Source organism: Humulus lupulus, chromosome 3 (genome assembly GCF_963169125.1).
Source record: "Humulus lupulus chromosome 3, drHumLupu1.1, whole genome shotgun sequence".
NCBI lineage: Eukaryota > Viridiplantae > Streptophyta > Magnoliopsida > Rosales > Cannabaceae > Humulus > Humulus lupulus.
In genome coordinates, this window is record NC_084795.1 from 5,344,292 (window position 1) to 5,361,986 (window position 17,695).

Sequence of the window (17,695 nt, forward strand, 5' to 3'; positions counted from 1 at the left end):
GTTAATTGGTTACCCCGTGCTTACTTATTTTGTAACTCTGTTTTTCCGAATTATCATTTTTATACTTTTTTTTTTTTATCTTTCAATAATGTTCGGTAATCTATATTTTAAAATTATATATATTTCATTCTTTAAATTTATATTTGATATCAATATGTTCCAATATGTTCAAGATGCTATCAATCAGTTATGTTATATGTAATTAAATAATTAAATTCAATTTGAAACTCATATAATTGAGAGCATATTGATTAAATTAGCAAAATTTTATTAATTCAATTTGAGTTTATGATATTAAATATGTATGATTTCTAAATACAGTGTACTAAATGAGCATTATGGTAAACACATGGTACCAAAACGATACTTTAGAAAAATACATGTATCAAATAATTACCCACCCTAAAATCAATATCATCCACAGAATAAGTTTTTAAATATTAATATACATTATTATATGTCTTATATATAAAAAAAAAATGTGTAAATAATATGAATTTTTTGTTTTAAAGATTTGTTTTGTTAACTTTAATTGAATATTCTAAATATTTAACATAATATATTTTTAAAAATAATATAAATAAATATTTATTAATTATATTAATATAAATTCAAATTCAAATTCAAATGTTATAAAATATTATAATTATAATAATATATAATACAAGACTAAATATTTAATAATTATATTAATATAAATTAAAATATTAAAAAATATTATTATTATAATAATATTTAATACAAGACTAAATATTTAATACTTATATCAATATCTACTTCGTCATCTTCATGTTTGTAACGCCCTACTTCCTTAGAGTCGTTACTAAGTGAGTTTAAAAACGTGTATTCAACTCGCTAATCGAGATTTTAAGTCAAATAGTATAAATAAGCCATATATAGAGGAAAAGCTTTAGAAATAACTCTATTTCATTGAAATTCATAAAAGTTTAACACTTGGGATCCCAAAATACAGTTTAGAAATGTTTACAACATATAAATTGAACAAAGTCGACTAAACGACAAAATCTAGGTTTATTGACAATCATCTCCCAAAATCCACTGGCTGTGACAGCCAGGCTGGCCAAACATGTACACGCCGCTTCACGCCTGCTACACTCATGGTTGGTTGGCCTTCTCCTTACCCTTACCTGCACCACAGAGCATCTGTGAGCCGAAACCCAGCAAGAAAACCCATAACAGATAACATATGCAAAACATACACCAAATATATAAACTGGCCATCAATAGGCTAAACACATATGGCCTAGCCGTCCCAGGCGCTTTACCAGGCCTTGGGTTTCGCAGTCCACACCGTGAGGATATCTCAGGTATCCTTTAGGGACTCGCCCTGGCAACTCGCACTCCACGTGCTCAACGCTGCTCCCGGCCCCTTGTCGTACTCGGCCTTGCACTCAACGTGCCCAACGCCGTTCCCGGCCCCTGCCGACCTCGGCCTACACCATTCACGGCTCTTGCCGATCATTCACATAATTGCATTCATAGCATAATAAACAAATACAGAATACTAGCAAATTCAATCAAAGGGCTATGCCCTGCAATTCAAGCACATTGGGCTCAGCCCTGCATACAAGCTCTATGGGAACAAGGGTTTTCTTACTTGAGTCCCGAGCTCTCTGAGCACCGCTATCCCGAGCACAGTCCTCTAACTTGAGCCTCGCCGAAACCCTAGTCACAACACATTAACAATATCCATCCATCAAGTTCTAATCCATTAAATAACTTTGAGCCATATCTCTAACCTCCGGGACCTTGAATTCTATCAATCCGAATGATAAAATCCATCCCGAGCCTTAACCATTGAGTTCCCAAGCCTAAACACACTTAAAAACTCAGACTGGCACTAAGAGTCGCGGCCCTACCCATAAGCGCCACGGCTAGCCTCGAAACAGAGACTAGCACCACTCTGAAACCCACATGAGCCGCGGCGCACATCACCAAGCGCCTCAAGCATCTCGGCCTCCCATGGCCGCGCGCGCACACGGGCCGCGACATGCCCATCCTAGGGCCGCGGCCCTCACCTCCAACCCATAAATCTTCACCATTTTTCTGCATTTTTCCTCAAGCCAATTTACCCAAAACTTAGCTAACAATCCCAGATAATCAACACAAACATTCCAGCTCAACATCAACATCAAAACCTATCAAAACCTGCTCCAAAACTCAACTAAAACACTCAAGAACAGATCAAGTTCCAATCACATGCATATCCTAAAAACACAGCAGAAATTCAAGCTTAATTCCCAAGGTTAGAGCTTACCTTTGCTGAGTTAAATCTCCGAATCTGATCCTTAATCCTCAAGCTTTTAGCTCCTAAGATTTCCCAGCTGAATCCTCTTAGCTTCTAGCTAACCTCACCAAGATCTTCCTTAAGCCTTCAAAGATAAGAAAACCACTTCAAGAGAGGGAGAGAAGAGGTGAGTCGGTTTCTAAGAGTTCTATGAAATTCTAAGGTTTGTTTTATTCAACTTAAGTCTATAGGGTTACCTCAAGGCTCGGGGTACCAAAACGTCCCCGAGGCAAAATGGTAAATTTCCCCAGTATTCCCTCCTAGACATTCTATCCTCAAATATATCTCCAAATATTTATTTTCATAACCCGATAACCCCATATAACAACTAATGCCCAAATTACCCCTCGACTCGCCCCGAGTCGGATTCTCAACCCCGTTGTGACTTTCTGGCTAACTGCTCCCCAGGATTGTCTCGGATCGTGCTGCGCAGATATATCACATATATATCGCATCTATCACATATATACCCCTAATATCCAGACGGGGCCCACATGCACATTTAACTCAACTAAACATGCATCATTATCATATATTCACATCAATTCATATATTAACATAATAATTCATTTATTGCCCTCCAGGCACACTAATCAAGGCCCTAAGCCCTATTAGCAAATTCGAGTCGTTACAATGTTATTTCTCATTCTCCTGCTTTTATATACTGTGACAACCATTCAGCGATTCACATTGCCAACAATCCAACATTTCACGAGAGGACGAAGCACATTGAACTAGATTGTCACTTTGTTCAGGACAAAATCAACAACTCAGCCATTCGCCTAATTCCTGTCAGCAACCAACTCCAACTAGCAGACGCCTTCACCAAAGTTTTGCCCTCCACTACTGTTCATTCCCACATAATAAGCAAGATGATTGTACATGATATATATACAGTCCACCTTGAAGGTGGTATTAGCATTATATTTAGGTCTTTTAATTTGTTTTTTATTATTATTTAGTGACATTGACTTAGTCAATATTTATATATTTGTTAAGGTTAGTTTTGGACTTTTCTATCTCTATAAATTAGAGTTTTAGGTTCTTTTCATCTCTGTATTAAAACAATTCAAGATTGAATATACATTTTTCTTTCATTCCGCATCATTTATATATTTTATAATTATTATAGATATTTTTAATTGATATCTATTATAATTATTAATATAGATATTTGTTCTTTTATTAATTAATAGCATAAATTAGAATTAAAAAAATGAGAAAAAAAAGAAGAAAATAGATATGGTGGTTTGGAAAAAATTTAGAGTTTCACGTTCTTTTATGAAAAAATTCATAGAATAATTGTGAAACAACTAAAACCCCCCCAAAAAAAATTATCTTGTATCTGACATGCATGAACCTAAAAAAATAGCATAAATGGCCAATACGAATTTGCTTTATAGCATTTGGCGTTAGGTTGAGAGCAATGCATGGAAAATAAGGCATGAAGAAAAAGTACAAGGCCAAGACTAGTAAACATGATGACTGGTGAGGGGTTTGTGGGTCACCGGACAAAGAAAGATTTGTCATCAACTGAAGTTGCAGTAGAAATGGTCCACATTATGAGAAGTTTGTTTAGTAATGATGTTTAACTTTTTTTTCTCTTTGGTCTCAATAATAGGACGCGGTAAATGAAAAGGAATAATTTCCTAACTAAAATAACCATTGTCAAGCCTTCTTATTAGGTTGGTATTCAATGCAAGTCTGCTCTACTAAATCACAGTATATATATGTTCCCAGCAATGCACTAGAAGAGAACTTGAGTTGTTGTTGGGATAAAGCTTGATAAATAATATAATGTTGTTTAAATAAGTTTGAATAATAAAATAGGTGCGACAAAATATTATTTTCTCAATTGGTAACATAAAGAAAAGTTACATATTAGGTTACTAATTTGTAACTTCCAAATATCACCATAATCAATATATGTTAGTGGAGTTACACATTCTTGATTTAATTTTCATGTGCTATAATGTTTTATTGTTGTTAGGATGTTATTTTGACAGCCAATATATATATAATGTTTTATTCTTTACTTAAGGTTTGTGTGAGTATAAAAGTGTTCTTTATGCATATTATTCTATGAGAATTACTAAGGGGCACCAGTAGTGTTCAACACCACAAGGAGATGACATAATGCTATTGGTGCAATCCAATATCGGGTCCCAGTTATTTGAATTTAGTAAGTATTATGGAGTATCATTAACCAAACATGAAGTGTCACCTTATGTGGTGTTGGGTGTAACATGCTGGCATTGAAGGCATGTTACAAGCTAGGATGGTGCTCGGTCAGATGCGCACGCGAGGGTGCAGGCTGGTGAGCATGTTGATGCCTAGTTTGTACGACAGTGACATTTTCGTAAATATCTTCAATATTGCCCGAAAATAGACGAAACCTGGAAGGTTCCATATTGAAGGGTCAATGAACGCAATGGTGCAATTGGATTTGGGAGAATCGGAGAATTGGCAAGCTGAGAGCCAAATATGTCTCCCAAGTAAAAATCATATATGTTCCTGGTAGAAGGCTAAAAGCTTAGAAGTCTCTTTGTAGGGGGAGCACCTGGTGTCAGCTCTCCACCACCCCCTGGCGTAGGTGTGTCAAGTGAGCTACTACTAGTTAGAAGGAATAGTAGGGCATTCATATGAGGACCACGAGGGGAATCATATGTCTCCATGAGTAGGAGTACTCATGGACATTACCGGGTCGCCCCGGTAGTGCGTCGAAGTGTGCTGCTAGAGGTTTATGGGTACGGTTCCCTTGGCTTGCCGGGATGCCGCTTGCATGGAACGTGACCCAAACCTTCGAGAGACGTCATGGTGCGCCATGGCCACGAGTCTCGACACGAGATGGCACGGGAAGTCGTTCGTGGGACTTGTAGCATGCAAGCATTGGAGGGTGCACTATGCTTGAGTGGGACAGAAGTCCAGTGTGTGCTACTAGTTTGTCAGCTAGTCTCAAGGGTTTGCCAACATGCATAAGGCATGGTGCCTTGAGGATTGGACCATGGACGTATGGGAATCCTTAGTCTGTGACATGAGCTATTCAGATAGTATCGAATGGGGCATGATGAGAGGTGTTGGAACATCAGCTTGGTGTTGGCTCTTAGTCACACATGCTACCCTGGCTTGCGAATGTCTGGATGAGCATTGGTGTTGGGATTTGTCTTGCCATAATGAGAACCTATGGACAGTGTGAGTGTCTTGGCTAGATAGCCGTGATGCATGGTTGTACTCATAGATGCTTAAGAGCATGACTCAGCATGAGTTGTTCGAGAGACGAAAGTGTACAGAGGCACACAGTCGCGCAAAAAAAGTGTCAATTGTTATTCAAATGGTTGGAAGGCTGACCTTGGCTCAAAGGAGTCAAGGTGCCGCACGGGCATTTTCATTGTCAAAATGTCAGCCCGTGACATTGGACACCTTAAGATGTCAAATAACAACACTGTTCTTCTATTGTTATTTTATTCTCTTCTTCTTATTTGTCCTGCTGTTTTTTGCTTTTTATTTTTTATAGTTTAAGTTTGGTTTAGTTTTGCTTTGTTTAGGTGTGTCCAATAATGGTGATTTTTCACCTGTCTCTTAGATCATAAGTAGACAAATAAATACAACGAAACAAGCAAGATGGGAAAAACAAAAGTAAATTTGGAGCCATAACTTGCTTAATTACTTATTACATTTACGTACCACAAATATGACTAGCTATACTATTCTATTCAAATTTTAGCACAAGTGTGAGTGAATAATAGGACTTTTAGCCACTTAAATTAGGCGTGGTAGATGTACTACTAGACCAGTTTTCTGTCACAGCATTGGGCGATGGTGGCTATTCATGTTTTATCTTCTCTAACAACCCAACCTTATCACAATCAGGTGAAGGTGGTGGCGACAGGTGTACAATACTCATATTCAACTCAAAATCATCAACAACTTGAGTCTAAATTTTCCCATCTTTGATTCTCCTCAATCTCTCCAAAACCTCATCCATTGTAGGCCTCATTTCCTTATCTTGTTGCAAACACTCGAAAGCTAACTCTGCTACTGCAATGGTCATCGTTCTAACTTCAGTATCTGAATCAAACCCAAGATTCTGATCAATCAACTCATTGTAAGCTCTAGTTTGAATCTTGCTTATTGCTAAGTTAGCGAGATAAATCTCACGCCTATGTCTTGTCATATCAATCGCAGGCATGGATGATAAGAGCTCCATCAGAACTACACCAAAACTATAAACATCACTTTTACTAGTCAGTTGATAACATTGGTAATATTCTGGATCAACGTAGCCAGGGGTCCCTTGTGGAGCAGTTGAGACGTGAGTGACATCAATGGGGAATAGCCGTGATAGGCCGAAATCCGCAACTTTGACACAAAAGTTGTTGTCTAGGAGAATGTTGTTGGTCTGGACATCGCGGTGGACTACGTCTGAAGCATGGAGGTAGACCAGAGCACTGGCTGTTTCAATGGCAATGCTTAGACGGATTGGCCAGGTTAGGGGGCTGGTTTTGGCACGATCTCCGTGGAGATGATCTGCAACTGTGCCATTGGGGATGTACTCGTAGACGAGGAGGAGTTCCTGGCAATGGCGTGAAGTGCAGCCATAGAGAGAAACCAGGTTTTTGTGACGCAAGCGGGTGAGAATTTCAATCTCGTTTTGAAATTGTTCTCGTACTCTTTTATAGTTGTGCTCGTATAAGCGCTTCACTGCTACTTCTCTCCCATCTTTGAGTTTGCCTAGATTTGGGGGAAAAACATGAGTCCAAGTCAAAAACACAGACAAATATAATTTTTGGATATCGTATATATTTTTGTTATAATTAAAAAAAAAACTTTCAAAAATAGAAAACTATGAGGCCAAGTCAAAAATAAACCAACTTCATTTTAGAGAAATGATTATTTTAAGCTATTTGTGAAATGATTTTTCAAAAAATAAGTAAATTATATGGCTTTGGTACATATAAGGTATATAAATGATATATGTGAAGTTGACCTTTAGACGTTTAATATGTGAAGTATATTGTTAGGAGAGCTTACTATTTAAAAAAAATAGTAAAAATTTATAAAAACTTATACAATAGTTTTTTAGAAGGAAAATAGGTAATCTTCATTACTAAAAGGGTATATTTTTTTAAGTTATTTTATACTCTGAGTTATTTTTGATAATTTTTTATAAAATAACTAACATTCCAAACATTTGAAATTTTTCAGACAACTAATAAAAAAATTCAGACTTATCAAAATTTTAATCAGAGACTATTTTGTAAAAAATTATCAAAACTATATCAGTGCAAAATAACCTAAAAAAAAATAGTTCATTTTCAAGAATTATTCCTAATAAAATCAAATATAACATAGCCCATTACAAGCTCGTAAAAACCTATACAATAGTTATTCTTGCTGAAGCTATATCTTTATGAAATTTAATTTTAAAAAAGGAAAATGTTTGTTACCATGGTAAACAGCTCCAGAGTTTCCATGTCCAAGTATTTTTTCAGCATTGAAATTATCAGTGGCTTCAGCGAGTTGTTTGTAGGAAAAGACAAGGACCCCAAGATCGCCACTACTAGTCCTCTCTGGATGACCCTCCATGTTCATGTACGGATCAACCATGTTCCTTGAAGCAGCACGTTTTCGTTTCCTACGCCAGATAATGATTGCCAAACCGATTATGGTAAAAACTACGCCAAAACCGAACCCTGAAAAATGAACGTACGTCATCAAATGTTAATTTACAGAATGATTTGAGATAAGATCGAACACAACATATATCCGCAGGGCATTCATGGACATGAATTAATAATATAATTTCCAAGCTTTGAGCTTAGATAATATGTTTCTACAACTACAAGAATCAGAAATTCTATTCAATAGGACTCTTACCTAGTCCTACTTCTAGTCCCAACTTTTGTTGCTTGCTTAGTCCTGAAACAACATTCATGAAGAAAAAAAACATGTGTCAGTTAAGTTAATTAATAAAGAAATAAAACAAGGGAGAGACGTAGATGAATTGGAATTTATAAAAATCAAAATGGCCACAGTACTCATAATATGAAATATTTCTAGATTACAATTATTTCATATAATTAAATGCATTTGATTAACACTAACAAATAAAGCCACAATGAAATGAAGCAATGGATCAATGATTGAAATATGACACGTTATAAATGCATAATTCGAAAGAGAACAAAAACAGGGAGATATACGAGCATTGAGGGAGCCCAACATTTGTGATTTTTGTTCCAATACAAATACCTTTTTGCTGGGGAAAAGTACACTGAAATTGATTTTCGGGAGCAGTGTTGTGGCATTCCCCTCCTCCCATGTCACAACCAAAACAATCGAGACTTATATTCAACCGAAAAGTGACATTAATAAGAAGTGGATGATCTGGATGATGATCATGATGATGAGATAGAGGTGGAAGAAGAGAAAATGGAAGCGTGATATTTTGACATTGTTGCTCGGATGGGATACTCGTGTTTCCAGGAGGACTGCAGTAGAAATCATAGTCTCCGCACTCAGTTGGGTAAAGATCTTTCCTGGTAGCGCCAAGCTTGTGTCTGTGGCTGTGGCTGCATTTGTAAAGCGTTGATGAGTTCTCAGCTGTAAATTTATCGGAAGAGAAATGCGATGAATCATCAGTAGGGCTGGGAAGGGAGTATTCATTCATCAATTTACAAGGATAGAGTAAATCTTTGGGCTCTGCTTTGTCCTTGACGATAATAGAAACTATAGAATGTGGCTGAGAGATGACGTTCTCAATTCTATACCAGTGCCCTTCTGGTTTCAATTGGATCCTCGGCCCATCTTTTGAACATTTCCATCTGAGCCCCCCACATTGAGGGGTCATCATATTGTCAAAAGGAAAATCATGCTGGCTATGATTTCCACACAGGACTGGTGGGCATTTTGGAAGGTGCGGCTCTTCTTCAGCGGAGCTTGGAAGCACAGAACGAGCGAGAAAGAAGAGAACAAACAGAGGAATAGGAGCCATCTTCAACATCCCAAAAATTTAGATTATTTCTAATGCAAGCAAAACAAACAACAAATATCATATTAGGCTTGGAAGTTTGTACTCCTTTTTGGGACTTCATATTATCATATTATTAAGGAGAGAGAGAAGAGAGTCTGCTTGACCTGGTTGTTGACTTGGAAATGTATGAGAGAATAGTTTCAAGGAAAATGCCTGCCTTGTAAGAAGAAGAAGCAAAACTGCCTAATCACCACGAAGTTTCCCTTGCTCCTGTTGAGTATTTCGTACTCACCATGACTTGGCTTTGCAACGTCGACTAATTATAAATGCTCATTTGAACCCCCCAAACCACGGCAAAACATATTATTTCCTCTCTTAAATGAAAAACGTAGATAGATAGTCTCAAGTACGCTAATTAAATAATGTTTATTCATTTGAATCAGCAATCAAAGAGTTATAAATTCAATATCATCCACAAAATGAGTTTTTAAATATTAATATACATTATTATTATATGAATTTTAAATGAATATAATACGTGCAAAATTATTTTTTTAGTGAGATTTCTTCACCTAAATAAATATACCCACATATTAATACTAGGTGCATGTAGGGCTGAGCATAAAATCTGAAAAACTAAAAAAACCGAGTACACCGATTTTCCGGACACCAAAAAAGCCAAAACCAATTAAACCGAATACCGAAAAAACCGTTAACAGTGTAAACCACCACTGTTCGGTCGGTTTGAAAAATCCGTGTGGACCGACCGGTTTGAACCAAAACCGACCGAAATTATAAATATATGTTAGTTATGTTATGCTTATGGACTTTTAATTATGTTTTCAAATTTTTAAATTTATGAATGTAACTATGTTCTGTGTATTTATGTTTTAAAAAAACACAAAAATGGATTCCAACAATCTAAAATTTTTAATTTTTTTAACTAAAACTTTTTAAAAAATTATGGAATTTAAAAAAATAAAAAAAATAAACTTCGCTTTTTGGATCGCACCAATCCGGACCGAAAACCGAATTCTGAATTTAATAATATGAAAAAACTGCCCAAACCGAATTCTGGATTTAAAATCTTCTCTTTATTACGTCTTAATGAATAGCGGCAAATTAAAAGTAAGAATTTGCTAACTAGAATTACCATTGTCAATTCTTATTAGGTTGGTATTCACTGTATGTCTGCTCTACTAAATTAAAGATTATATATATATATATATATATTCTCACAATCATTACAAGAGAACTTGAGTTGTTGTTGAGATAAAGCTATATCATACTCTTTGAGGTCATGATTACTGTTTTCCTAGTCTCGAGGAAATCTATTAAAAATTGTATTTTATATTATATTATTTATTTTACAAAATAATATAATGTTTGACAAGAATCATCAAGCTCCATCTAAAAATCAATTGGTGATTAGTGGAGTTACACATATTCTTATTAATGGTTCAATATTTTTATACTTATTCCATATGGGACACCATAGTCTAATATCCCTACAAGATGGTGGCGATTTTTTCGCTCACCAATCTTGAATCACCTAATCACAAGTGACTCATTTTTTTCAGCTTGCTTATTTTTTTTGGATCTCAAGTGTCTTTTCGCACTATGCGGATCTCATGCGGCATGGCTCACTCTTTGGATCAGTGTGGATCGAATACCCGCTAGGGAATTAATTCTTGATACCATGACAAGAATCATGAGGCTCCATCTAAAAATCAATTGGTGATTAGTGAAGTTACACATGTTCTTATTAATGGTTCAATATTCTTACACTTATTCCATGTGGGACACCATAGTCTAATAATGTTGATTAAATAAGTGAAAAAAAATAGGTGTGACAAAACACTATTTTGTCAATTGTAACATAGTATGGGGAGTTATAAGTCTGGTTACTGATTCGTAACTCCCAAAATATCATTTTAATCAATATGTTAATAGAGTTACACAGTCTTGATTTAAATTTTCATGTGCTATAATGTATTATATGCTCTTAGGGTGTTATTTTGTCAATCAATAAATGTTTGGATGTTACAAAATTGCACGAGAGAAAAGTTGAGACTTTTTGACAACTTGTAATCAAAGTTGTTACTTGGGGTTACAAATGAGTAACCTGACAATTTATGTTTTAAAGCATCTTTTCTTTGAACGATGTAGCTCCCCAAGTAACTCCCAAATCTTCCCTTTAATTTCATAAAAATCCAAATTTATCATTGATAATATCCAAGGGGTTGATGAAAATTTAAAATCAAATGGTAATAAAAAATTCTATAAATAGAGACTATTTAGTCACTTGTGAATAGATTTTTTCTAATTCCAAAGAATAATCTAGATTTCTAATGCAAAACAAGAGAGGTTTGTACTCCTTTTTGGCTAAGCCACAACATATTATTAAGGAGAGGCTTTTCTGCTTGACTTGGAATTTGGATGACAAAATAGTTCCAAGGAAAATACCTTGTAAATGCGTTCAAGTTCAACAATTCTCTGTTGAGTATTCAACCACGCTGAGGACTTGACTCTTTGGCTTTTCAAACTCTCTTCAATAAGTTCAACAATGCTATTGCGTGTTTTTCTCACAGAGGCTTTGAATATTATAGCTTTTGGTGTTAGATGGAGAGTAATGAATGAACAATGATGCATGAGAAAGAAAAAAAAGCACAAGGACTAGTGAACATGATGAGGACCAAGATATATGTGTCATCAACTAGAAATGGTTGACATAATGAAATGTTCTACTACAATAAATGACAGCAATCAAGTTTAGCTTTTTTTTCTGTAATTTTACTTACGATTGTCAAGCCTTCGATCATGACTGTGTATTTGATGTTGATATTCTAAGGCCATGATTGTTTCCTAGTCTTCCTAATCTTTTATGGATTGTATTCTACCCTTACTTGAAGCTTACATCTATATTTTTTCTTATTTTGGTGAGGAGTTTTGCATGGAAAAATCTAAAGACATGATTGGACAGAGGAAACCAAGTTGGAAGAAACAATTTCAAAACTAGAACAAAAAATGTGCTTGGTAGGAAGAAGTGGGAAAAAGGAGAGAGATGAGATCATTATAGTCAACTCAAGTGTCTCTTGTACAATTGAAGACTGGAAAATTTTAATTAATAGAATAATCTTTACTTTAGTTCTATATTACTAATAATTATTAATTAGGTGTGATAATTTGTTAAAAATTCAACATAACTAGATAAGTGTCACTTTATGATTAAGTAGACACTTCACTTTCTAAAGTTGCATTGTAGACACTAGTACAACATTTTAGAGTTTATATCACATTAAAAAATGACTTTTTTTTTCAAAAATTGCTATTATTGAAAAATTGGGCCAACATCTTAAAACTAAATCATGGGCTCTTGAATATTGGACTGACAAATACAATAGAGGAATTTACATGAAATATGGGAAAATTCAATAAAATTTGATATATATGGCTTTTTTTTGTGTGTGCATTTTTTATGGTTTTTTTTGTTGTTTTCCTTTTTTATGGGTTTTGTTTTCTCATATTTATCAAAATATTGCTTCTGTATCCCATATTTTTTTGTATACGTTTATTTATTCTATATGGGTATTTTTATGAGGGAATTTCTGTCTTTTTATTATTATTATTTTTATTATTTTGGTAAACATTTTTGTAAGGAAATTTTAATTCAGTAGTTGTTTATCATGCATTTATGTGAATTTTTGTGAGGGTTTTTCATTCATTTTAAGTATTTTGTTTTTTATTTTTTTTATTTTTTTTTTAAAAATTTTTTTTGTAAGGAAATCAATTCCCAGTATGCATGCAGGTACTTGAGTACATATGCTCTGTCACGTTTTTATCTGCATCACGTTTTCTTGATTATATTAGTATATTTTATTCAGCATCACGTTTTCTTCAGTCGTGATATTTGTTCTTAGTTTTCGTTCTATTTTACGGTTTATTTCAGTTTTTCGTTGTGGATTTTGTGCCCTCTGTGCGTGTCTTCGTCTCGGTGAGTACCTGGTTTCAGGTATGTATTTTCCGTTTGCTTCAGTATCACATTTTTTATATATCGTTTGGTTCAAATTTTTTCTTTCCTTCAGCATTTGATTTTTTGTGTTGATTTCTTCTTTTTTTTCTTTTTCTTAGGATTTTAATAAGTTTCTCGTTGTGGATTTGTGCCTCTTTGTGGTGTTTTTGTATCGGTGAGTACCCGGTTTCAGGGTTTATTTTTTTAATGTATATTGATTGTTAATTTTGCTTTGTATTATCTATTTTTCTGTCGTGGGTGGTTGTTTTTTAATCTGTGTTAATGGTGGTTTTTATTTTTGGTGCACGATTTTATCGTTAGTTTTTTAGTGGGGTTTTTGTCAGTTTTTTATCAGTTTATTTTTTGGGAAGTTTATGGGTAGTTATTTGTAATTTGTGCTCTATATATATGTATATCTGTTATTCTTTTTTCATTTGTGTTGTTTTTTTTTTTTATGCAGTGCATTGTATATTTTAATTTTCGAAGTTCTGTCATGGATCACTCTGGAGAAACCGGTGGTGTTTCTGTTTCTGAGAAGAAAATTTTTGGTATAGTAGAGGATGAATCGAAGAATGTAGGGGATGATATTGGTGAGATTCTTCCTCGAAGGCGTAACATTACACATTTGAAGTCTGTTGCAAGGAAGAAGAGTAAATCCCCTTCCTCTGTTGCAAGGAAGACAAGTAAATCGCCTTCCACTGTTAAACAGACGAAGGATTCATGTGAATCTGGTAGTAAGGATGCTGGAGGTGATTCTCATGAGACTAAACATGTTGTGGTATGTGTTTATTTTTTTAAGTATAATAATAAAAAACTGTCCATCTGTTTATGTTTATGTTATTGTGTTTCACATTCGGTGGATTCTGTTTGTTTTATTTTTTTATGGGTGTGTATCTGGTTTCTTGTAGATTTGTAGTTAATTTGCATAGTGTTCAATTCTGTTTTGTGTTTGTTTTATTGTTATTGTTGTGTTTTCTTTTGTTGTTAAACTGTTTTTATTTTTTTTTGTACCTGGTTACATGTGGATTCTATTTGTTTTATTGTTTGATGGTTGTGTATCTGGTTTCTTGTAGATTTGTAGTTAATTTGCATAATTTTCAATTTTGTATTGTGTTTGTTTTATTGTTATTGTTGTGTTTTTTTTTTGTTAAACTGTTTTTTTTTTTTTGTACCTGGTTACATGTGTACCTAGTTACTTTGCAGATAATAGTGAACGATTTTGCTTAATGAGTTTTTAACTGGTTACCTTAGTGAATGAATTGTTTTTTTTTATATGTATATTTCAACCATACAAAGTTAAATACATATAAGTGGTTTTATAAATGTAAAGTACTTATCAATTTTTCATGTTTATATTTTTTGAAACTGGTTACATGTTTAATTGTTTTTTTTTTCTTTCTGCAGGCTCATTTAAAGATAAACCCCTCCAAGAGGTTTGGTAGTAAGGTTCAACATTTTAATGACAAGAGTGTCATTACTGACTTGAAATCTAAGTTGACGAAAAGTCAGAAATCATTGTTTAAGAAGACACCATTTGGACACTTTTTAGAAGTATGTGATATTCATTTTCAAACTCAACTTGCCCAGCTTGTGTTATTAAGAGAGGTCTCTCATGAGAGGGAGGAAGAGGAAATGTGGTTTAAGCTTGGTCGTAGAGTGTGTAGGTTTTCTGTTGAAGAGTTTGCTCTAGTTACGGGTCTTAGATGTGATGGTGATTTTGATTTAAGTCGTTTTCAAAAAAAGAAAATTTTGTTTAAGAAAAAAATATTTGGCCGTTTTGTTAGTAAGGTGTCAAAGTCTGAATTACGAAATGCTTTTATTAGTAAGGATCTAGTTGATGATGAGGATGTTGTCAAATTGGGTATAGTTCATATCTTAGTTAACTATTTGTACGACTATACTAGTGATAAGTTGGTTGATGATTTCTTTTTTGAGATGGTTGATCGAGATTTTTCTGAATTAGCAAATATTAGTTTTGGCAAGTTTGTATGGGATAGGAGTTTTCATTATTTGAAAACTGCTTTGAAGGGTGGGAATAAAATCTTTGATGGACTTTTCGTTGATGGGAAGGTTGGCCTTCACCCTTACAAACTTCTTGGGTTTCCCATTGCTTTTCTTGTATGGATATATGAAAGTATAGCTGAGTTGAGTCCTGAGTTTTGTCAACGGGTTGGGAAAAAATTTCCACGTTTGTTGAATTGGAAGAGTACTGATAATGCCTTCTATGCAAACTTGGTGGGAAAGGTTTTCAACAATCAGAAGGTATAATATTTTTGTTTTGTAAATGGTTTCTTGCTAAATTTGTTTTATTCATTTTTGGATTTGTGTTTGTGTACCTGGTTGCAGTTGATGGTAACCAGCTTCTTGATTTTGTATATATATATATTTTTAATTTATTCAGTTGACTATCCTGAATGTCTATCCGTCTTCTGAGGAGAGAAAGAAACTGGCAGTAAAGAAGTTTAAGTTTGAGCCTCTATACTTGCCGAAGGTGTGTGTTGAAGATGGACACAGTAGTCTGGGTACCCAGGTACTGGTTAGTTTTGTTGTTTGTTTTAGTTAAAAAAAATATATTATTTTGTTTTGAAATTTATAGGTTACTTTTTATGTTTTTTTTTTTTGCTGTTTTGTAAAGTATTTTATTTTGTTTTTTTAGGTTGATAGTGAAAAGTTGAGATTGATTTGTGAATCAATCTCATCAATAAAAGCATGCCAAGAAACTATTATTAGTGACATTGCAGTTATGAGATCTGAGTTCATGGGGAAACTCAGTGATTTATCTGCAATGATTGCAAAATTTGTTGCAAAAAATTCTGAAAAAGTTGCAAATACAAGTGATGAAAGTGCTGGTTTTAATGAAGGGGGAAAGCCAGCTGATTTTGATAATGTTTCCAGTCCTATTTCTGATGATTCTAAGGTAACTTGTTTGTTTTTATGCTTTATTGTTTTTTTTAACCATTTTTAGTTGTAACCAGATTGTTTTTTTTTTTTTTGGGTTAGGATTGTGGAATTGATTCAGCTGAAGAGTCTGATGGTAGTAAGGTAACTGGTTTATGTTTCTTAATAGTATGTTGTGTTTTTGTAGTTGTTTAGTGTAACCAGTTACTGTTGTAACCAGTTTCATTATTTATTTTAGGGTGTCGAGAAGGATTTAAATGAAAATTTTGATGCTGTTTATTCTGGGTTGGAGTTGTCAAATGTTGTGGGTGGAGATAAGGTTTTGTAATTTATTTTTGTTTTTGTTTCTTGTATTATTTTATTTAAAATTGAATTTGTTGTAATTGATTTTATTTTTATTCATTATAGGATTTTTCAAAGAAGCCTGAGTTCAATTCAGTTGGTTTAAGTTTTGAAGAAGTATATGTGGATCTAGAGATTTTGAATGTTATTGATAAAACTGTTAAGTATGCAGAAGGAGAAAAGAGATTTAGTGGGAGTAAGGATGATTGGAAAGTTGTGATGGTTGGTGATGATGATGAAGTTCCTGTTGCTATTGAAGAGAGGGAGCCTAAACCTAGTACTCATGTCAAATCTCCTTTTGTTACTGAGTTTGGTTCTTCTGAAGTAAAAGAAATTGTGAAGAGGAAGGGAGAGGAAGTGGTGATTGTTACAGGATTGCTTCCATTTGAAGATGAAATTGGGCAGAATGCTTCAAAGAATGAATGCCTGGATTATATTTCTTGGATTGAGGATAAAATGAATTTTAAGAATAAGTATGTTTTTTTATATTTTGTTTAATATTATTATTCTTGATATTTAATTGTTTGTTAATATATATATATATTTTTTTTTTTTTTGAAGGAAGAAGAAATTTTCTAATGTCAATAACATTATCAATCCACCAATGGATTATTCTTTTGTTAAAATTTCTGAGAAGATGTAGTTTTACAAGCTTCAAACTTGTGGGGAGGACCTTATGGACAATGTAAGTAACCAGGTTCTTGGTATAATGTTTATTAATTAGTATTTGTTTTTTTAGATGTTTTTTTTTTTTGACCATGTTTAAGACAAGTAACCAGGTTCCTTTTAGTTATGTGTGTAAATTGTTTTTAAATTTTGGGTAGTAACCATGTTCTTGTAGCATTGTGTGTAACTTGTTTTTTTTATTATATATTGGCTAGTATCCAGGTTCTTGGTATAATGTTTATTAATTAGTATTTGTTTGTTTAGATGTTTTGTTTTTTTTTTGTTGATCATGGTTAAGACAAGTAACCAGGTTCCTTTTAGTACTGTGTGTAAATTGTTTTTATTATTTATGGGTAGTAACCAGGTTCTTGTAGTATTGTGTGTAACTTGTTTTTTTTATTATATATTGGCTAGTATCCAGGTTCCTAACTTTTGTATGTTTATTTATTTTTTGTAGCATATCAATATATGTTTTTATTACTTGAGGAAGAAGATT

General features: G+C 33.8%; 2 protein-coding genes across 2 annotated transcripts in view; both read right to left on the reverse strand.

Moving 5' to 3' along the window:
- Positions 1 to 17,695, reverse strand: part of LOC133821893 (rust resistance kinase Lr10-like) — a 39,418-nt gene that overhangs the window by 15,914 nt on the left and 5,809 nt on the right. The window lies entirely within an intron of this gene.
- On the reverse strand, positions 5,933 to 9,522 carry LOC133821892 (LEAF RUST 10 DISEASE-RESISTANCE LOCUS RECEPTOR-LIKE PROTEIN KINASE-like 1.1). Its single transcript, XM_062254057.1, has 4 exons — positions 8,561 to 9,522; positions 8,186 to 8,236; positions 7,756 to 8,001; positions 5,933 to 7,039 (listed from the first exon to the last, which is right to left on the reverse strand). Exons 1-4 carry the CDS (start codon positions 9,309 to 9,311, stop codon positions 6,243 to 6,245), a joined length of 1,845 nt encoding a protein of 614 aa, XP_062110041.1. The 5' UTR covers positions 9,312 to 9,522; the 3' UTR covers positions 5,933 to 6,242.

What these genes read in the sequence shown, in the direction of transcription:
- LOC133821892 (XM_062254057.1), bottom strand. Translation starts at nt 9,311, where the DNA reads ATGTTGAAGATGGCTCCTATTCCTCTGTTTGTTCTCTTCTTTCTCGCT. An exon ending in TACTTTTCCCCAGCAAAAAG is followed by an intron (nt 8,237 to 8,560) that starts GTATTTGTATTG and finishes TCTTCATGAATG; the next exon opens with TTGTTTCAGGACTAAGCAAG. An exon ending in CTCTGGAGCTGTTTACCATG is followed by an intron (nt 7,040 to 7,755) that starts GTAACAAACATT and finishes CCCCAAATCTAG; the next exon opens with GCAAACTCAAAGATGGGAGA.